The sequence below is a fragment of the Varanus komodoensis genome, unplaced genomic scaffold (assembly GCF_004798865.1).
Source record: "Varanus komodoensis strain SLA01 unplaced genomic scaffold, ASM479886v1 scaffold5, whole genome shotgun sequence".
Lineage (NCBI taxonomy): Eukaryota > Metazoa > Chordata > Lepidosauria > Squamata > Varanidae > Varanus > Varanus komodoensis.
Genome location: NW_025336087.1, coordinates 28456555 through 28479428, shown reverse-complemented (window position 1 = coordinate 28479428; position 22874 = coordinate 28456555). Strand labels below are relative to the sequence as shown.

Here is a 22874-nt window from a genome sequence, read left to right as displayed (position 1 = left end):
GTAGAGAGTGAGGAAAGCTGGGTTTGATTGAGAGAAATAGCAAGGCTAGAGGCTGGGAGTAGAGAGGGAGAGTGCACAAAGGGGAAAGGTCTGTATGAATGAAAGAGAACTGGATAGGGCCAGGAAGCAACTCTTCCCTTCTTTTCTTGTTCACTGTATAGCTGATCAGCTGCAGGTTCAGGTAAAGGAAGCAGAACCATTTTTACGTTTTAAAAAGATGCTGATGATGATGTGATGAATACATTTTTGAAGCAGGGAAGGGAGTGAAGGGCTTCATGGACATTGTTGGAGGCCTGTGTGGACACCATGTTGGGAGCCATGTACTTGAGCATGTAGCAATGTTCCAATAGATTGGGAAAAATTAATAATTTTAAAATATACACCTTAATGGCATACTTTTTCAGTGATGGTGTGAGTACAAAGGAAGGGGATTAGGGAAGCACAGCATTGATAACTGTGTTAACTTGACGGTTTGAGTTTTTCTCATTTGTTTGCATAACTACAGGCAGAATAGATGCGACTAAGCATAGTTAACAGTGTCTAGTACATTTGGTTACAGCAGCAGGATTATTATCTCTTCTTTGCTGCTTCTAGACAAAATGGTAGTGGTTTTCAGTGCGCATGGAGATTCTTGTTCAGCAGACTGGTGCATCGAGATGCTGCTGCCCATTCCATAGGACAAGTAAAGCCAGTCAATAACAGTTGCAGGAAACCCAAAACAAAAAAAGCAGCTACACAATTAGATGTGGCACTTTTATCAAGAAATTTAATGCTTCTAGGAAAAAGCTGTGTGTAATAAGTTTTCTGTTCCACCCAAGTAGAAGTGGTTTGCTTAGCATCTGAGCTGGACACCAAGTTTATGGAAGCAGAGTTAGTTCTATTTTCACTATTGTTGTAAATCCCCCTGAGGAAAGATCATCAAAATTGTGCTTGGTGCAAATCTAAATGGTAGAGTTTTATGTTTGTATGTTCACTGTGACACTGTTGGATGCTGGTGGTAAAAGTACAAGCTGTGTGTCAAGAAGTTCCGCTTAAAATTGCAGCTCAGCCTGGTAGTCACTAAAGGGCCTTGGCAACTCACTGACATCTGAACCCTCAAAGGTACTGGCAAGATACTGGCCTGCCTTGCACAGTTGTTACAATAGACATCTATGTGAAACTTACGAGCCTTTGGAATGTGCAGTATAAATGCTAAATATTATTATTGGCTTGATCTCATTTGCTAAGTGGGTGTACTTATTTTTTATCAGGTATTTTGAACAGTGTTCCTTTTACTAAAATAAAATAAATCCATAGATGTATATATTCTTATAGTGTTTTTTACTGAAGAATTGCAAAGTGCTTTGTAAATTATACATAATAAACCATCCTAGTATCTTCCCAGGGAAGTAAAGTCAATTTACAAACCCTTTGACTACATATCCTAACCAACAATTGAAAGTGAAACTGGGCATCTGTTCACAGATGTTGGCAACCTTGTTATACTGCATACAGTTAGATTCGATAAATCAGCACCTAATTGAAAATACGCATGTTGCCTAAGCAGAATATAATTACCCCAGCTGTAGATAGGGCAAAAACATACTATCTCCTTATACTTTATGGAAAGTGGTTTCATTATGTTTACAACATATTTAGTTGGATTTGCATGCAAAGTCTTTGTACATAAAGCAGCATTAGATAATTCTAGGCATGTTCAGACGTACAAGCAGCTTCACAGCACGCTGGACTACAATGCAACTCATCACCTGATCAGCGGCATGAGGGCCTAGATTTGTTTCCAGATGAAAACATTTAGCTAGCATACTTTTTTCACATTTTTTTAAAACAGGTGTCTGCCTGGCCTTTTTTTAATGCCTTAGGAATTAAAGGGACTTGGTAGGTGACAAAAATATTTTTATATGAACTGTATGGAATATTATGCAGCTGGCTGCAATGCAATATAGCATATAGTTCAGTATGATCTAAATGCCAGTATGCTATGCATTTTAATCTGTCTCCCTACTGGGACCAGACTACATAAAGAATGGGTAATACCCTCTGTAACCACATTTAGACCCACTGAAACCATGGTGGCCACAGATGAAGCCACTGCATGGAACTGACATCCTTTCCTAAGTAATGCTCCTATGTCCATTGGTCCTGGTCACAAGTGCTGGCAAGTCTAAACTCGCTATTATGCTCTAGAGCAGGAGTGCAGGGACTCTTTCCATCTGAGGGTCAAATTATATTTCACAGAAGTTTCAGGGGCCACATTCCAGTAGCATGGGGGGGGGGGCAGCAGGGGACAAAAGGGGCAGGGCAAACTACAAAAAAGGCCAGCATATTGTATCTTGTTCCTATAAGTCATAGGCGAGGCATTTCAACCTTTTAGAATGGGGAATGGGCAGGATGGAATTGTAGAAAAGCGGGGCAACTACTCAGTGATTAGAGGCTGGAGAAAGGGGGTGGGGCCAGTAGGAGGCACTGTGGCCTTCACGGGAACCCCAGGGAGTCAGAGAGTGTTGAGGTTTTGTACCCATGCTTTAAAGTAATGCCTGCTGCACTATATCATACAACTAGCAGATTAGCAAGCCTGAGACTTATGTTCAGCAAAAGAGAGTTTGGCTTTTGGTTAAATGGGACAAAGTATGAAGAGCAGTATATCTGCCTAAAAGGATTTTATAAGTGTAACTTTTTTACAGTTACTTAGTGGTGCTTTGTTGCTCAAATAATTATTCTTACTTCAGTTTTCACTGAAAAGTATGAGTAGCTAAAATAAGACATTAATCCATGATAGTACTACACGGTTAGTAAAGCAGTCAGACTTGGACTGCTCTCCTCTGTGTTTTAGAAAGAGATGACAGGTGGTTCATCCACTTTAATAATATAGACTCCTGTTAATTAAGGAGTAAAGTTTATACTGTAATTAATTTTCAGAATTTAATTAATATTTACAGGCAGATCTTCATAAATGTCATTCATATTACTCTAGCCTTTATTTCTGCAAAAATATAGAAGCAATTTGTATGCATCTCGTTCTATAGTTGTAGAGCTTCACACAACTGTTTTAAATTAGATTTTTGAAAAATTATAGCCATCTTATGAGTAAGATCATTTATTTTTATGCATCCTTTTAGACTGCTCTGGCACATCTGGAGTCTCTTGCAATCGATGTTGAGCAAGCTCATCCACCAGCTAGTAGAGAAAGCATAGACTGTCTCCCACAAATTATTATTACCGAAGATCACAATGGTAAGGGAAAACGATACATTTACTATTCTGGTCAAATATAATTAAAATAATATGAGAGTATTAGGATCTCCCAGCTTTTCAAATTGCATACTGATATGTACCTTGTTTTCCTAAGCTGTAGGTCAGGAGCAGTGCTGTGCGATCTGCTGCAGTGAGTACATCAAAGAAGAAACTGTAACGGAGCTTCCATGCCACCACTTCTTTCATAAGCCGTGCATAACGCTATGGTTACAGAAGGTGCATACTCGCATTGCAATTTAATACGTTACTTTGCGTGTGATCCAGTGTAGCTGCCCAGAACCCTCTGAGCTCAGAGGATTATGGACATCCAGTCTCACCTGGGAGGAGTGCAGAGGCAGGGAGAGTCCCTGTGCTTCTCCCACACTGCAGAAGACATCAATAGTCAGTTTCAGTCTTCAGTGTTTGGTTGCTCTTGCTTCCAAGAAGAAGGGGCTGAGGCAGTATCCAAAGGAGTCTCACCCCACCCCACCCCAAGCTTCAAAGTCAGTCACTTTGGAATTGCCACCAGCATGAAAAGAACCATAGGACAGAGAGGGGACACTTCAAATTCAGAGTCCCAGCTCCAACTGAACCCGAACAGGGTTGTAACTGGGACTCTGGCCAGCTAGAAAGTGTCCATGACTAGTGTTCAGCACCATTTAAAACTCAGGATTTTTCAAATGCATGTGAAATATTTACACAGCCAGCTTTGAAAGTAGCCTTGGGCTTCTTACCACATGCTTCATTTGTAAATTATGGAGATAGTGAATAAAAATGCAGTAGCAGTATTTTTCATGAATTTATTCTGGCTTTGATGTAGTCCAGTTTAAATGTTTAACTCCAGTTATGCACATGTGTTTATCTGATCTTGGTAGCAGTGCCAGGTTGATTCTCTTTTGAGTGATTCATTGGCTGGCAGTATACTTTGAGAAAAGTAGTCTTGCCTTTGTTGAATGGTGGTTTGGAGGATCATCTGAACTGAGTTATTCATGCTTGGATGATTATGAATGTCATCAAATCATAGAATAGTAGAATTGGAAGAGGCTGATTATTCCCTTAGGTCCAACCCCCTGCACAGTGCAGGGTGCCAAGTTAAGTCATTCCTAACAGGTGGCTGTACAGCTACATCTTGAATGCCTCCAGTGTGGGAGAGCCCACAGCCTCCCTAGGTTAGTGGTTCCATGGTCATATTGCTCTAACAGTGAGGATGTTATTCCTGATACTCAGGAATAATCTGGCCTTCTGTAACTTGGACCCATTATTCCATGCCCCATTGCTCTGGGAAAATGAAGACGAGTTCCTGGCCCTCCTCTCTCTGACAGCCTTTCAAGTACTTGAAAAGTGCTATAATTTCTCCCCTCAGTCTTCTTTTCTCAAGGCTAAAAATGCCCAGTTCTTTTACTCTTCTCACAGGGCTTTCTTTCCATTCCCCTGATCATGATCCTTGCCCTCCATTGAACTTTTTTCCTGTGTGTCTCCATCTTTTTAAAACTATGGCACCAGTACTGGAGCCAGTGCTCAACATGAGGCCTAGACAGTGTTAAGCAGAGCAAATGATTACTTCACATGATTTGGAAGCGATACTTCTATTAATGCAATGCACAGTACCATTCCTTTTTGCAGCTATATCACATTGTTGACTCGTATTCAGCTTGTGATCTACTTAGTTGCAAGTTCCTTCTTGCTTGTAGTATTGTGGAGCCAAGTATCCTCCATCTCATTACGATGCATTTGGTTTCTTAAGTGCAAGACTTGGTATTTGTCTGTATTAAATTTCATTCTGATATTTTCAACTCAGTACTCCAATCTATGGAGATCACTTTGAATTTTGTTAACAAAGGATACTATTATTGTTATTTGTTCAAATATACTTACATTTTAAAAAACGCAATTTGATGGATTATTTAATGATACACATTGTAGTGTGGCCTGTGTTGTCATGCTGTAATAATTTTTAACAGAAGTATTTTTGTTTGTGAATTACATTGGGAAGAATATGCTATTTTCTGCCCTCAAGTCTACAAAACTGTTATTTCAACAAGCAAAGAAATTGAGTTTAGTAGCAAAAATATGTACAAATGATTTCAACAAAAACAAGGATGTTCCCAGAGAAATTGAAGTCAGGATAACCTGGACAACATTCTATTGAATGTTCCACTTTGAAGGCATTTAGTCACTTCCCACACCATACTGAAATGCTGTTTAAAATCACTAGTTAATCTGAGTTCCTTGTTGGTTGGTTTGCAAGAAACCAATGTGGACAGTCATTTATGCTGTATATTGGAGCACTGTCATCTGTGTTGTTGTCCTTGCTTCAATATCACAACTAAATTTTGGTGCTAAGAAGTACCACTCTGCCACTGAAACACTTTCAAGCAATCTCTTTAGGACCACGTGCATCCTTCACGTTTCTTTCAGACCCAAGAGCAAATTTGTCCTACTGACATTTGAGCCCATATACAAATGACAATGGGCTCAAATGTTCCCCTTACTGGGATTCACTGTTTTTCTGCCACCCCTTCTTCCAACTTTCATTACCCCTTACCATCCCAGTTTTCCTTCATCTTCTTTCTCTCCCCAGTCTTTCTGCTACATAGTACTGTTTTCTCTTTTCCTACCTCCTTTTTGGGTTTTCTACTTCCCCACTGCGGCCACTTCCATCTCTAGGTTTCCTCTAAACAAATCCTGCTGCTGCCACCACCACTCATGCCATCTCTATCCACCCATGGCCATCCAGCATGGTCAGGCGGTCACTTTCCTTTTGCCCAGGTGCTGCTTCTGTTCTCCCTGCTGGCTGCTTGCTTCTGCTTCTCATCCTACTTGCTCAGTGTCATTTCTGTTGCCTCCTGTTCCTTCTCTCTGCGTTGTGCCTGATAGAGGAAAGCACAGCAGCAAGATAGGATTGGGAGTTAGGAGCAGGAGGCAGGGATTGAGAGGAAGGACTTGTTATTAGCCTGGCATTGCCTATTATCTGTCCATTAAGTAGCAGGGTGATTTCTAATGGAAATAAGTATCTGTGTCTGTGCTTCATGTAATCACTAGAACACACACCTAGAATGAAGTGGTAGAACTGGATGTTACCTGGAAACTATGAAGCCCAGTTCACCCTAACCTGCAATTTATTACTGCTTGAACAGCATACATTCCAGTAATTGACTCTTGTTACACATTCACACAAACCTTCCTGATTGGTGTAGCATCTGAAAGAACAGAAGTAAACTAGATGTGCTGTGCCAGAGCAATTCACCTGATCGAAGGAAAAAGCTCTGACCCAAAGGTGTATGTTTTCTCCAGTGACTATATGGAGGTCTTCCTTGCCACACCTGCACCAGAGTTGTATATTTTTGACAGCCCCACAACACTAGGCTAACAGTTCAGTAAAAAGAAAAAAAATACAGTTCATAATGAAGTAAATGCTGTAAGCACATGCTACACACAAAATAACACACACACATACACAGCATAGAAGATTTGGCACATTTCACAATGGTCCTGAAAAATCGTGTTATGGGGAAGCACAAGTTAGAGGGATTGTTCTGCTTTGCAGATTTTGATTATGTTATCCTCTGCCTGTGCCTTTGATCTTGACATTCAAGAGATCCTTGCTGTGCCAATAAGTAATAAGTTAACCTGGACCCATAGAGTCACTTTAGTCCTGTATACATTGGGACAAGTGGGGAGAGTGAGTGAACTGCTGCAAACAGATTGGCTTTCTGCAGTAGTACTTTTATTTACATTCCTGACATGTACATTGCTCCATTCAGTATGTTTTAAATATATACATATACATTTACCTTCTTTAAAATCCTTCATAATGTCATGATTCTGTATTCCAGTTTTAGGAACACGTTTTGTCATAGCATGTGATTAAGGTTGATGTTCTAGTATCTCCACCAAAGACGGTTTCCTATTTTCTTATGCAAGACACATCCCTCAGAAGTCGAGGCATCCACTTTGAAGTAGGCAACATGAGGATTGCGATCTGTGTTAACTTAATTGACTTCTTCGTTCACTTGTTCCCCTCCATGCTGTTCTTCCATCTAAATTTGTTTGAAGCTCTCCCTTTTGGCGTTCTTGAGTTATTCCCTTGCATTGCAACTAATCGGAGGTGTTTTCTCTCACTAGTCAGGAACGTGCCCTGTGTGCCGTCATGTGCTTGCGCCCGTGCTTCCAGAGGCAGCCACGCCTACAGTCACCTTCTTGCCTGATCACGATTCTGCTCCTTCGGTTCACAATACTTCAGGATCACAATAAAATGAACACCTGAAAAGAATTTGGCCCGTCAAATTTATTGTAAATTTCTCCTGTTTAATTACAATGTGAAATCGGTTTATATGTAAGTATATATAAATATAAATATTAAAACACTTTAAAGTATATATTAGTTTAGAAAGAGACTGTATGAGCTTTCCAAATGTATGAGCTTTACTGTATGAATTAGAATTATCAGAATGAAAGGTGTAAAAGATTGCACTAGTTTTCTGCAGTAAAACTTATCATTGTTAACTAATGTCTAATGCTTATAATAAGTTTGTCTGAACGATGATCATTAATGTGGCACTTAACATTCAATGCAACTGCAGTGCAGTTGGAGCTTACAAAAGTTATGCGTATAACCTGTTTTACATTATATAATATTTGAGGCTTGTGTTGTTCCTTTTTGTTTTAAAATAGTGCCACTTAATTCCTTTGTACATAGCTCTTTCATATTTGCATCAAATGTGAAGATGTTCGGTGATCACAGCAGTAGTATTCTTTGGTTTCACTGGAAATAAACAGCATAAAAGAAAAATTTCCTTGTCATTTCCTAATAACCTGTGTGTTATGTATAACTGCTACTGAGACTGCAATACATTGTTGGACTGCTTGACGTAGCGCAGAAGCCTATGCAATCTGTGCTCATTGTAACAACTTGGAGAATAGCAGCTAAACCACAGAAAGCTGATATGAACAAAATGGCTTGATTCAAGAGGAATCATTAGGTATCTGTCATTAGCGTGCTGGGTATTTGAATTTGCATGGACACGCTTTTGATGAGAATTGTGGGGTGTGTAGGCTGGTCGTAAAGATGTCATGCTGTATGTAAAGCTCCTGGGATTCAGTGGCTAGAACCTGGAAGTCCTGTCAGTCGGACACCTCTGAATTTACCTGCAGTGCAATGTCTCATCTGCTATCTCCATATTTTTAATGAAACTGCATGCTCTAGAGCATGGACAGGCAACATGGCGCTCTCCAAGCTGGCAAAATGGGCATCAAAATGACAGATGCAGTTCAGTGTAAGCAAGCGTAGAGTCATACCTGTTGGGGCAAAAACTCTGCCACAGAAGAATGATGATCCTGGTGGGGTGAAAATCTAACCAGATGGCTCAGATCAAAGGGTAATTTATAGCACCCAGGAATTCACATCTTTATTTTCTTGACCGCCTGGTTCAGGTCTTGGGGGAATGTGGTCAGCTTGGAGTATTATGTAATTGGTTGCTGCTGTTCTCTTTCCCTCACCTTTCCTATTTATGTGATTTTATCCTATTTTACTCCCACATCTTTTATTTCTCTGTCCACCCCTATATTTTACTACCTGAATAAGTGGATTTTATCCCCTAAGTTGTGCTTGAGTGAACCATGTGCTACCTTCTTTGCCTTGGCTAGTGAAGTGGACAATGAGTATTTAAGGCCCAGGGAAGCAGGGGATTCCCTTCAGTGTGATGTTACATTCTCACCTTCAGGCATAGGCTGATAGGATCTGACCTTTGACTGAGAGGGATCTTGGGGTGATGGTGAACAGCCTAACCCAGTGTAGCACATACTGTTAAAAAAAAAAAGGCAAACTCTGTGTTAGGCAAAATTAGCAAATAAATTAAAAATATCAAGATCATGCTTCCCTTATACAAATCTTTAGTGCAAATGTACTTTGAATTTTGTGTACCATTTATTTATTTATTTGCAACTCCCTTCTGAGGAACATTTATAACAATTGGAAGTGTTTTACTTGGAAAATGTGAGTAAGGGGAGATAAAAAGTGGTTAAATTATGCATGGCGTGGAGAAAGTGAAGAGGGAGATGTTTTTTTCCTCTCCCACAATATTACAACCCAAGATCATTCCATGAAGCTGATTGGCAGGACGTTCAGGAGAGATAAAAACAATTGTTTCTTTGCATAGTAGATGGTTAAACTAGGAAATTCATTGCCACAGGAACCAGTGGTGGCGATCAATTTGGATGGCTCTAAAGGGGGATTGAACAAATTCATGGAGGAGAAGACTATCTGTGGTTACTAATCTTGATTGGTATCTGCTAAATCCATTATCAAAGGTGTGTTTGTGTATACCAGATCTTGAGGAGATTGGGCAGGTGGAACTCCTGTACCCATCCTGCTTGAGAGAACCTGTGGATAGCTGGCTTGCCACCATGTGAAGTGCTAGACTCCATCTGAGCAAGGGTCTGACTTAGCCTTGTTTTTCCTGTGTTCTTTTCTTGTGTGGTACTTCAAACAAAAATTAACACGTTTTGTTTCTGGCAGGTAGAATTGCTGTAAAATTGGTATCTATTGATGCTCAAAACTGTAGGCTCAAAGGAGTTGTTTAGTGTATTAGGACTTGAAATGCAATATGTGCCTGTGGGCCGAAACAGAGCCATCACTTTATCCTCTTTTAACCATTGTAAAATGTAAATCAGAACAGGTGGTTCTGAAGGCTAGGGAGATTGTAACCAAGAAATAAAGAGTAAGTTGAAGGAAGGGCTTTGTTGTTTTACTGTATAAGGCCCTGAGAACTACATTTATTGTGGTACTCAGCTGTTACTCCATTCACTGGAACACAAACTAGATTGAGCCCTTACTGATGAAAAACCTTTTAGCAACTTTTCTTTAAAAAATTGAATAGTTCCAGAATTTATTTTTCACTTGTTCTGGATGAATAGATCTTCCAGCAAGAAGTTAGTAGGGAATCATAGGGGTGGGGAGAGAATAATTCAGTGCTTTACCCACAAGACCATCTATTCACAATTTTGTAGAACAGGCGTGAAATAACAGTTGGCTTCCATTTGAAAGTGGGGTGGGGCGAATTATTAAAACTCTTATAACATTCTTGCAGTACCACTCCTTCCCTCCCACTCCTACAACCCTCCTGCACTGCTTTTGCTGCAGTCTAGCCATTTTATCAAGAAAATGAAATTATGTTCTGAAGTTGCCTAGCAACAGAAAGGTGCTTTCATTCCTCCGCTCTAATGAGACCAGGTAAAAATACCTGGACTGAGACTTTGACAAGCAAGGCATCGTGTACCATGCTGGCAACTCAGATGAATACTCTCTAGCAGACAGTTGTTTCTTGATTATTTAAATCAATGAGGCATTTATCTCAGCTACCCTTATATGTATGCCTTTACCAGAGTCTCAGTTCAGTTTAAATCACAGATTTTAAATCAGAACTGGACAAGTATCTTTCTGTCCAGGAGTGCCTTCCCTCATGGGTAATCATGCAAAGGGTCAAAGTTACCACCTTTTCAATCTTTTCATGCAGGGGGTGCCAGGAGAGGGACTGATCACTCCTGCAAGGTGCTAGAACTGATTTAATGCAGGCAACTTTGGAAAATAGGCTGACAGCCATGAAATTGGGCCAGGGGTTGCAGGTTGTCCATTCTGCCTTAAGTCCATTTCCCCATTGTGAAAGTGATTCCCACAGTAAGCAGCCATGCTACACTGGAGACATATTGGTTTGCAACTACGTAGCCATTATGCCATCCAAGAGGATAGTCAAAAACCTTGCTTATACACCTCATGCAACTTCTGCACTGCCAAATTATGTTTACAAAGGTGCATTGTGTGTTTTTTAACACTTTATCTACTCCTGTAAGGGTACTAAGCAAGATCATTCACTTGAAAGCTGGCACTGAAATTCTACGCACGCTTAGTTGGAAGAAAGCTCTATAAGGCAACATGATAAGAGAGGAAATGGCCACTGTTCAATGTAATTATTTGAAATCTGAATGAAGTACATAGAGCAGAGGGCAGATAGTTGAAAGACATAAAACAAAAAGAAAAGATAAGGCTTGGTGGCAGACCTAGGCTAGATGGAAGATGTCATCACCCGGACCCTAGTGTCTGTGGGGAATTGCTAGTCCATGACTCTTGTAAGAAATAGCCCATAATAATTGCAATCCCACTTACTGGCTGGGTTCACACACCAGGACAAGCAACCCCGCGTGGTTACTACATATGGTTTGCAGCTTTTTATCTCAGTGTGCCTGACAGGCAATCAGATCCATGGGGGTAATTCTGCATCCTTCCATTTCCTTCCCTCTTGAGTCATCCAAGTGATAACTGCAGAAAGGAATGAGGTTTCCTTCTTTGACAGCTGCACTTTCAAGCTGTGTGCAATTTGCCACTGCTGCCAAGAAATTTCTGATGTGCCAACAGGCTCAAGCCCTGAAGTGCAGCCAAGAGAACAAGGAGCTGATCAGGCACCTTTGCCTCCTGCTACAGAGATGGTGAAATCTGTTGGGCAGCACTGTAGAAAGAAGCAACACCACTCACCTGATTTCCCCCTCTTGTCTCCTCACCCACAGCTGAGAGAACCTGCTGAGCAGCTGTGCCCAGTTGGGGGTTTCACCACCCAGCTGCTTCCCTCTGCCAACTCCCTTTGCGGGTGCTAGAGGAAGATCGGTACAAGAAGGAGGAGGAAGAATCAATTGAAGGGGTGGTACCAATACATAGCAGTGCTGCTCAGCTGATTTCCCTGCTGCCCCTCTCAGCATGCTTAAGGGAAGTCTTTCACCTGCTCCAGTGCGATGGGCAAAACTCAGCTGGGGGATGGTGCCAGTAGTGGCAGTGCAGCTCAGAGTGCTGCCCCCAACCCAAGCTCACCAAGCACCTTTCCTGCAAGCAGCAGCAACATGGGATGTCAGTGCTTGCCCGTCTTCTGGCTCCTGCTTGCCAGGGAAGCACCCCCAATCCAGCACACGCCCAAGAGCTTTTCCTGCAAGTGGTAGTGAAGGAGGGCAGGCAGCACTCACCCCCTTTCTTGCAAGAGAGGTACCCCCAACCCAGTGCCCACCAGAGTGCCTTTCCTGCAAGGTGTAGCAGTGAAGTGTCCTCTCCTCTTTCCCATTCTGCTTGCCAGAGCGGTGCCTGAAGTGGGAGCTGGCTTCAGGATGTCTCCCTGGGAAAGGGGAGCAAGACTGGGGAGCAGTGGGGGAATCAGCAGCACACCCCCAACTGCGCACTGCTGTCCAGCTGATTCTTCTTCCTCCCACTCATGCAAGGGGCTGGTCTGTGGCCCGTGAGGAGGGGACAGTGGGGGAATCCACCCACCAGCACAGCTCCTTTCCCATTGCCAAGCAGCAGATTGCCCACTTCTGCCCTAAAGAAGATCTTTGGGACGGGAGGCGGGCAGAGCAGGACAGCCATCAGTGGTGTTCTCTAACTAGCCACTCAGCAGGAATGGCAGCAAGCTGCTCTTGCCCACTGCCTCTCTAGTTCTGGCCTTGATGCTAACCTTGGTTGTCCTTTCTGGGCTCATCGTGGTTCTAAAGACTGAACGTCCCACACTGAAATACCACAACGGGCTTCAGATGACACAACAGACCAACAGCGGTACAAAACAACTGTGACTTGTGTCATGCAAACCCAGCCACTGTGTCATTTATGTCAGTTATTCCATCCTGGAGTTTGCCGTATGCATCATGTGCACAACTGCAAAGCAGGGAAGGAACAGTGGCAAGGGCTACAAAGAACCTGCAGCAACACCTCTAACATCATGTTAACAGGTGCACATCCTAACAGAACTAGTGGGCTGGCAAGAGACCACAGCATTAAGAAGATGCCAATGGATACAGGTGGCCCTAAACTCCAGGGATCTCAGTTCTCTGGCAGCCCAAATACAGCAGCAGCTACAGCCAATCACTCTTTTGCCAGGAAATGCTCAGCCCGTGCAGGAGAGGAAAGATGGCTGTTCCGATTGTAACAATCACCTGCATAGAAGCACAATCACAGGGCATTGAAGGGAAGGGTTATGGTTGTGCTGCAGAAGCTCTTGCTCGTTTAGCACCTGCAGTGCTGTGAATATTGTACAACGTACGTTTCTATGAGGCAAAGAAAATGTTTTGATGGAAAATGAGTTAGGCCTATGAAGAAAGGCTATTAGGGAAGCTCAATAGGCAATATGTGAATGGGCAAAGTGGGAAAGAATGTGCGGTAAGAAATTGGTGATATGGGTTCAAGTACTGCTGATAACACATGTAAACATGGCCTTCAGTCCTGAATAAGAAGAAAGTTTCCTTTCCCCAAAATACCTGGAAGGTTCAGACCTGGACTATGGGGTTGCTGCAGTGAGAGGAGGAGATGGAACGCTTTCTTCCAGGGAGGCCTTCCTTTCATTTACCTGATGATCAAAAACAACTGGCTAAATGGAACGGTGAGGAAATCCTCAGCTCTGCATTCCTGCCAACCTCTCTTGGATGCCTTGCCCCCAGTCCTCCAAGTTCATAGGTTCACAGGCAGCCACAATGGATGGTGCCCTGACAGGCTGTTCAGAGTTTATCAGGAATGAAGAAGTAGAGCTAAAGCATAGCAGCACTTTGTCCTGTTAACAGGATGACCACAACATCCTTCTTAGTTCTTGGATGCAAGGAGCAAAGCGGTGGTGTATTTATGTCACTGGAGAGGCTACTGTCTGTAAAAATCACAGGTATCCTTGCTAATCCGTCTGAAAAAACCCACAGCCAACTTTGTTAAGACCAACTGGAGAGTCACAAAATACAGTACAGTGGTAAATAACTGGCACAAACTTTGTGCTTTCCAATTTGCTTGTTTATGTAAATGTTTTTAAATATCCCACACTTCTTATTGTAAAGATTCTAGATAGCTTATAGCAATTTAATAAAACTCATCCTCTTATATACCACATTTTCACTTTCAATAAACCAGATTCTCATAGGTATGGTTTGCACATAACAGCATCCCGGATCAGTCCAAAAACCAATGGACTGACATGGACAAGCTGGTGTGCTACACTCATCTCTCCTCTCTTCCTACACAACCCACAATCAGGTTTTTCACAGAGGGTGTTGCATGAGCTTTGAACACAAACTGCTGGGCTGTTAAGGAGCTAAACAACCCAGCAAGTTGTTCTTGCCAAAATCGCTAAGTTGTTTAGTCTTTAAACCAGTGGTCTGGGTTCACACAGCAAACCCTGAAACCTGAAAAAGCCAGTTGTGAGTTGTGGGATAAAAGGAGAAGAGGTGAGCATACTTCAGGCAGTGCACCTGCTCATTACCGCTCACAGACAATACTTTGATCTTTAATTTGATGGGTTGTCATTATAGGTGGGCTGTGCATATTGTCCTTTGAAAGCCTTGGGAGTGCGGGGAGAGCTACCAGTGAACAGGCCTTGTTCCACACAATAACTGGGTTTATTTCATGCATTCACGATCTCTAAACTCTTCTAGTTGACCTAATTTGAAAGTGAACATTCCAGTGCAATCCCATACATGTCTACTGAAAAATAAGTCCCACTGAGTTCAGTAGAGCTTTCTTCCAAGTAAGTGGTTATTGGACTGCAGGCTGGATGATGATGATGATGAACAAGCTGAGGTTAAGCACAGTCAAGATGGAGATGCTGTTGGTCAGCAGCAAGCTGGATTTAGGCTTAAAAGTCAACCTGTTCTGGAAAGATCAGGTCTGTAAAGTGAGAATATTCCTTGATTCTATGCCATCCCTTGATCTTCAAGTAACAGTAACGGGAAGTAATGTATTTGCATATATATTTATGTATTTTATTTGTATACTGTCCAATTGCTGAGGCTCTCTGGGTGACTAATATTGTTTTAAATAAAAATAAATACAAGGAAAACAGCAATTGCATTGATTCAGAGTTGTAAAGTTTAAAACTGTTTTCTCTCACAGAAGCCACCTGAGCATCCAAAGTAAGGGCCTGATCAGCACCTCCAACCTCGATCCTTACATGGAATGGAATCCCATCCAGAACCAATGAAAAAAACATTTTCTGCTCAAGCAAACTATCTACCAACAGCACCACAACTAAATATAGCATAGCCTACTAATCACATCGTCCAAAAACCACATCATCTATTAAGTACATTGAAATCCAGGATCGCATTTTACCTGATATACAGAAAATGATTTTTCCATAAGTTACTCTTCTGTCATGCCTGGTCATCTAAACTAAACAACTTGGATTGTCTTTCTCCCAGTTAGGAAGATGTGTTTTCCTTTTAACTTTTTGACCCCACTGGCTTATACTGAGAGAAGAAGACTTCTTCTCAAATAGGAAGTCTATAACTCATATATTTTCATGACAAATTGCATGCAGATACGAAACTAAAAGCAATAAACTTTCATTTATTTAATAAACTTAATTAGATTTCATGCACCAGCTGCAACCCTTCCTGAGTCAGTGAAACCAAGTTATCCATGCCTTAGATGCATCATGTTTAGTCCTCTGCAAGATGCTGTACATGGGGCTGCGGAAGCTTCAATGAGTGCAAAATGAGTTCAGGAGCGAGTTGCTTTCCCAAGACAATTTGACGTACTGAGCTTACTTTCAGACCCCTAAATGGCTTGGTGCCTAGAGATCTAAGAGAGCATCTGTCTTGCTATGAACCTGCCCCAACTCCTGAGCTCTGCAGGAGAGGCCCTTCTGAGGGCATCGGGACCCACAAAAGCCCATCAATAAGGCACACATCCAAGGTGTTCCACCAGAGTGACCCCACATAAGGAATGCACTCCCTCAAGAACCACAACTGCTCCCACCCCTTGGCTTTTGAAGGGCTGTAGCAACACAACAGGACAACTTTCCAGTGTTACTTCTTTAAAACACTTTTGCCTTTTAAACCTTTTAAGCCTTGTCCTGTTTTTACTGTCCTTGTTTTTATTGTTTTAAGATGCTGTTGTTTAAAATGTTTTGCACTGCTTAATGGCTTTTTAGTGGACAAGATGGAGAGGAGGGACTGAGAGAACTGGGCATGCTCAGCCTTGAGAAGAGAAGACTGAGTGGAGGGACATGATATTTGTTTGTTTGTTTGTTTGGAACACTTATATGCCGCCCCATTCGCAAAAGCCTCAGGGCAGCTTCCAATACAAATAAATAACTATACAGGTACATACAAATCTGGAGACATCCCAGCATAAATATAAAATCAATAAATAAATTCAACAATTAAAATAACATTTAAATAAAAAGGTCTTGGCCTGGCGCCGAAAAACAAATAACGATGGCGCCAGGTGGACCTCGCTGGGGAGCGCATTCCATAAGTGGGAATATTCACTTAAATATCCCTCTATAAGTACCTCACAGGCTGTCACAAAGAGGAAGGACAAGATCTTGCTGATGCCAGAGTGTAGCACACGGAATAATCAGTTTGAGTTGCAACAACCCAGATTCAGGCTGGACATCAGGAAAAGCTTCCTAACTGTCAGAGCAATACAAGAGTGGAACCAACTGCCTAGAGAGGTGGTGGGCTCGCCCACACTAGAGACGTTCAAAAAGAAACTGGGCAGCCATCTGAGTGGGATAGTGTAACGTGGTGTCCTGCAACAGCAGAGGATTGGCTCGATGGCCTTCATGGGCCCTTCCAACTCTATGATTGTATGATTCTAAGATGGGATAGCAAGGTTAATAATAAAGGTAATGGTTTTTCCAGTCTCCAGATTTAGGAACTCGATGGCAATTGTTTCCACACTCCTCCACTGAAGTGAATGGGGACAGCAATGTGCGCAAGGAGTCTGTGTGCTTGCTGAAGCAGGCTCAGCCCTCGGGGCCGGGCACATGAGCTGTGATCTGCGCTGAAGTGAAACCGCCTGCCAGTCTTTCATTTCCCTTGGGCTTACGCACTGCATAGCAGGGTACAGCAGCCTTCCTCAAGCCGCTATCTCCCAGTAGATCGGATTACAGCTTCCAGCATCCACCAGGCAGCAAGTTTTCTTTGGAAAGCCTTTTCACTGTAAATCTTGTGCAGCTGTATTAATGCCCACCCCTTGTTTATGTGACAAGACTGCTCTTGGGCCCTGAAGTATGATTTCACTCTATGGCTGCAAATTATGCCAAACTTAAGTTTTGCTCTTTACATTTACTTAAGGTTACGTGTTTAGTGCCAAGTGCTTTATTAAAAGAAAATAGATAGAGTTCATAGTTTCTTACAGTGACAACGCTGATTAATAATGCCTAGAAGCTGGTGGCTGCTAGATGTTTCTGAAATTGGAAAACCTGCTGAGTTAAAAAAATTCCAGTGCATGAGCATTTTATCTTGTAAACTGAAGAACAGTAGTCGACTGTGACCTGTTAATGTCGAGATGATCTCTATAAAAGAGAAGATAAGCTTCATTGCTCAGGAGCAGAATTTTTCTTCTAATAAAAAAGTACTCAGGAATCCCAGGACTGGATGAAGCAAAACTTGCAATTTAAACTGGAAGGTACATTTTAATTCATTTCTACTAAAAACATACTCTTCGGACTGGTAGTCTGATAACCTCAGCTGTTATGGATATATGTTGTGGATGATACACTCATGTGCTGGATCAGAGCACATGAATATAGTCCATTCTGTCCTCTATTCCTGTGCGCTCCATCAGTGGAGAATGAGATGCTCCTGGAAAGATTGCAAGATGGAGATCGGAAAGGTGCTGATCACAGCAGCAACAGGACAAGGCTGTATCTGCCTTGTTAAACCATTTCTGTCAGTATGCAACCGAGTGCTTGCTCTGATGCAAGAGCAAAGCATTCTGCACACATTTCAATATGCATCTTGTAATATAACCTTGTTCATTATTCCTTAATTATTATTCCATTTATATCTTGCATTTTTTCTCATGCAAGAAAACCAGGGCAGCTTGTACGCTCCTCCTCAGCTCCATTTTATCATCCCAAGAACTATGTTAGACTGAGAGCCTCTGCCTGGCCCAAAGCTCTAGTGTGGAAGAAAACCATCCCATGAAAATATAAAAATAGAAATAGAATAGATGATTGCGATTCAGACATCAGTCTTTATTGGAAAGTGCCTGCCAGCACCATGGGAGACATCTCCTGTGGGGTCGCCAACGGGAAGATGTCTCCCCTCCCACACAAACTTTTTAAGATTGAGAATACAGAGTAAAACTTAGAGATATACAAGCTTACTTGTGAGCATGGAAAAGTTATTCTTATAAAATGGGGAGGCTAATTTAACATTCAGTCCCTAGGTCTTCCCTACTGGTAAGAATTAAGTCAAGGATAGCAGTTCCTCTAGTTGCTTCCTCCACCTTCTGTTGGAGGAATTATCAGCAACACATGTCAGGAATCTCCTGGAGGGGCTGCATTTGGTGGAACCTTTGCCATTATGACCAATTTTTCTACAAACCTGCAGTTAACTGATTAGAAGATGCACATAAGGAAAGCTTTCCCCTCTAAGGGAGGATCATGGGGAAGGCATGGGCTTCCAAGTGCTGTTGCACTATAACTCTCACTTCCTTCACTGTGGGCCTATGTTTACTAGGCCTGATGGGAGTTGCAGACATCTGTACACCCCACTCCCCATCTCCACTCCAAGAAAATGAACTGGGACTTGGAGGTGAACGTGAAGACCAAAGAGCAAACATTTCCTGTAGAATTTCAAAGTAAAGCTGACTTTGTCCTTCCAGCCTCCTTGGCAGGTTCTGCAACATCTCTGTTAATCAGTTAAAAGCAAGAGAGTTAATTAACTGAACAACTTTTAATTGATTAGCATCCTTATTGAAAACATCAATTCTTTAAAATCACGATAGTTTTGGTAACTAGAATTAAATAATCATCATAGCCAAGACTCTTCAGCACTAGTTACATGCAATTTGTAGCACAGAGCACACTGCAAATCAAGAGAGATATTGCCAAGGAGGGGGAAATAAATAGTCCCAGAAATAACAAACAGAACACAAGTCAACTTTGTTTTCCCCAGCACAAAAAACTAGTGCTGTGTTAGGTTGTTGTTAATAGCAAAAGTCTATTATGTATAGAGCTGAGGCAAAAATTAGGGCAGTTCAAATATCAGAAATCAAGGAACTGCAAAATTTACACCTTTCTCACCTTCAGTTGCTGGCATGCTAACCATGCTTGGATTGTGGGGAGGGGTAAATAGGGGGCACAAGCTACAGACAGACTACTTCCCCTCTTAGCCAAGACTTGCCCCAAAGCAGTAGCTAAGAACCTATCACTAAAGGGTCCTCTGCCCCTCCCTGTAATTCAAATGATGTCTGTCTGTTTTGCAGCTTTTACACAGCTCTTAAGCATAGTAAAATCCCTCAGGGCATAAGTCTATTGTTTCAAGGCACTGTTTAGATGACCACAGGAAAAATTGGAGCATCAGCTCTGTCCTTAGAAAAGTGCTCTGAGCTTTGAGCTGGGACTGTGAAGTGCACAGAGCACAATGCTTTCCACACCAGCTGCAGTGCCCAAGTCACAAGGACAGGGTTCGCTTATGCACAGCTGGATGACCTCTCCCAGCAGTTTCATGTAGCTGTTAAACAGTATAGGGGTTGAAATGGAACCTGTGGTACTCCATGGCATAATTTACATGGCTCAGAGCCATAACCCCCAGCACCGCCTTCTGGAATTGAACAGTCAAGCAGTGCAAAGCAGTGCTTCAGCTCCCAAATTAACAACCCTATCCAGAAGGATACCATGGTTGATGGTATCAAAAGCCACTGAGAGGTGGCTTGAAAGACTGGCCCTGACTTTCTCCCAGCAAATGTCATCCCACAGGGTGACCAAGGAGGTTTCTGTTCCAAAACCAAGTAGAAGACAGACTGAAATAGATCCAGATGGTAAGTTTCATCCAAGAGCGTCTGGAGTTGTCCCATCACCACTCACTTGAGCACCTTGTCCAAGAAAGGGATGGCAGCCACTGATCTGTAATTGGTGACATCTTCTGGGTCCAGGCTCACCTTCTTCAAAAGAAGTCTGACCACTGCATCCTTCAATGGGGCAGGGACCAATCTCTCTCAGAGATGCGCTCACAATTTCCTAGCCCCAGGTATGTATCCCATTCTTGGCTTTGGTGATTAGCCATGAAGAGCAAGGGTCAAGTATGCAGGTGGTGGACTGAACTTGTCCAAGAACCTTGCCCATGTCCTCAGGTCGCAACAACTGAAACTTATCCAACAAAGTCGGACAAGGTGGTGCTGTGGACATCTCTGCTACAGGAACACTACTAATTGTGGAGCCCAACTCATGGTGAATCTGAGTAACTTCATCCTTGAAGTGCTGCACAAGTTCATCACAGCAGGCCACCAAGGGTTCAGCAGGGTCTATCCTGGACTCAGATTGCAAAAGGCTCTGACCTACTCAGAAAAGCTCTACTGGATGACACTGCAAGGACAGGATGCTGGCAGAGAATTTCTTCTTAGATGCCTTCAACAGTACAGCGTAGGTTCAGTAGTGAGCTCTAACTTATGATCGGTCAGATTCAGCATGAGTTTTCTTCCACCTGCACTCTAGCCATGCTCAACCACTGAGTGTGGGCTATTATGCTGTCTGAATGCAACCACAGTCTGGTATACGACAAGATCCAGGAAATCAGTGCAAAATACTACCATTTTATTTCTAGAACATCCCACATGTATTTCTGTCAAAACATCATTCGGCCTGAAGGTAGTTATTTCATTGTTGTCATCAGCATTAGAGGGTGGTGGCAGCTCTCATTAAAGACCTGACCTTAATTCTGGAAGAAAGTGTGCAGATGCTCCAGCTTCACAGCTGACAAATGTTCATTATCAGAAAACTCAATTAACAATCATAACTCTGAGACAATCATTTCCCTCTCTTCTGCTCCATGGCAGAATTGGCTCATGACTGTACATTTTCACCTTCTGTGCTCAGCTTTTGCATAAAATTGTATATGAATGTTTATAGGAAGTGTTATTAGTCATGTGACTTCAGGCATCCAGCTCAGATTCTTAGACTTTGGATAATACTGTTGAAAGCTTACACAAGGAAGGGTCAATGGAGTCAGAGGGTTAATGGCCCTAGCAAACTTGACAAGTACCTTTATTAGCAAAACTGCAAGTAAAGGACTCTAAATGACTAGGAAACAACTGGAGACACTTCTGGAAAATGAGAGCTACAATGGGTCATTTTTGAAATGTGGGTTATTATTGAAATGTGACCATTTTATCTAAACCGAGCCAAGATAACAAAACCGGGTGAACACCCAACAAGAAACTGGGTTCTCTTCATGGGTTGTTCGTGGTTGACAAGCCATGGCTTGTTAGTATGGCTGGGTTCGAACAGGTATGAGGGTGAGTTACCATGTTGCTTGAACCTAGTACAAGGATCACTTAATAGTGATCGTGGCTCTCCAAGCCACCTAATTAGCATTGTTACCATCACTGGGTGCAGGTGTGACATCAAAGCCAGGGAGGGTGGGGGCTGGGCTGGTTTCCAAATCACCTTGAAACCCCACATCAAGCTTGTTATGCTAATTAGGCAATTTGCAACTGGCACATGTGAGAAGGAAAAGTGAATCATGGTAGCTTATTTTCCCTCATGATCAGGCAAAGACTACTTTTTCAAAAGCCATATTGCAGCAATTCCTTTATTAAGGCAATTCATAAGCAACAAAACAGTGCACAAATCTGCAAATTCATCAGGCATTTTACTGGCTAAATGGTAAATAAAACAAGAAGAAGCAGAACCAGGAAACCAAGCTGGCTGAAACCATGAGCAGCATAGCAGCCAACTGGAATGGAGTGGGAAGTCAGAAGACATGGCCTTCTGAGAGCTGAGGGCTGCCAGGGAGGGTAGCCATGCACCCGAGGCCTTTTGCTCCTCAGCAGGCTCCCTGGGAGGATAATCCTGCCTATGTATCCTTGGGAACCAATTTTTCCAACTGGAAAAGTTTGGTGTCCTTCAAAGCCACCTTGTCTGCCCTTGACCACCTCCCATTGGAACAAAGCTGCAGAATGGGCAAAGCTACAGCTCCCCCAGCACCACCGTCATCTCTGACGTGCTATCTCCCATTGGGTGGGGAGCAATATGCAGGACAATCCCCTTGTTACTTCTGATCACAGTTCAAAGAGTAGACTGGATGCCTCTCTATGCCTCCTAACAAAGCCTACAGTGGGCAGTGCTTGGGAAGAGAGAAGGGGTGAGGAAGGGGTGTACTGATGGAGCCCAAGCCTCTGTGGGTCAGATGGGCAACTGGAGTGGGCCGGATTAGGCCCACAGACTGAGCCTGGTCCTCCCCTTCTTTAGAGACTGTACTCAGAGCTAAAATAAAACCTGGAAATTGGTCACAGACATCCAGATTAGTTTCTGTAAAGTGCCAACTTCATGGCTTCAACATCAGCTGGCTTTTTCCTCCCCATCTGCTATGTTCTTTGGGTTGCTAATAATCACCCGAATGCTCCAATGTAGGAACAAAGTCATAGCTAGTTATATGACAGCAGCTACCTGTTCAGTTGGACAAGGCCAGTGGGCACACACAGCCTTTCATTCAAAAATGGAAATCTCACTCCAGCTCAACTCTTCCTATTGCAGCAGGAGGCCATGAAAAGGAGAGCAAGCTGATTACATGCATATTTTTGCATTTCCAATGCTACACGCAGCCACAAGAATCTTATATCCTTCCCATGGGAGAATGCATAATCATCACTTTGACACCATTTTTGACAATGTCATCGC

General features: G+C 42.6%; 1 protein-coding gene across 7 annotated transcripts in view; it reads left to right on the top strand.

Moving 5' to 3' along the window:
• The window catches only part of PJA2 (praja ring finger ubiquitin ligase 2), a 65952-nt gene extending 43605 nt beyond the window's left edge, over window positions 1-22347 (top strand). For 4 of the 7 annotated variants that reach the window (XM_044446185.1, XM_044446188.1, XM_044446186.1 and 1 more), the window contains 3 exons: window positions 3120-3234; window positions 3350-3471; window positions 7360-8026. In XM_044446185.1, the coding sequence (XP_044302120.1) occupies window positions 3120-3234; window positions 3350-3471; window positions 7360-7488 (366 nt within the window). In that variant the 3' untranslated portion in view covers window positions 7489-8026. Of the gene's footprint in view, window positions 1-3119; window positions 3235-3349; window positions 3472-7359; window positions 8027-15130; window positions 15153-16952; window positions 16957-22336 lie in introns of those variants that run through there. The other 3 variants (XR_006416271.1, XR_006416272.1, XR_006416273.1) reach the window with 3 other exon arrangements.
• The last annotated feature ends 527 nt before the right edge of the window (window positions 22348-22874 follow it).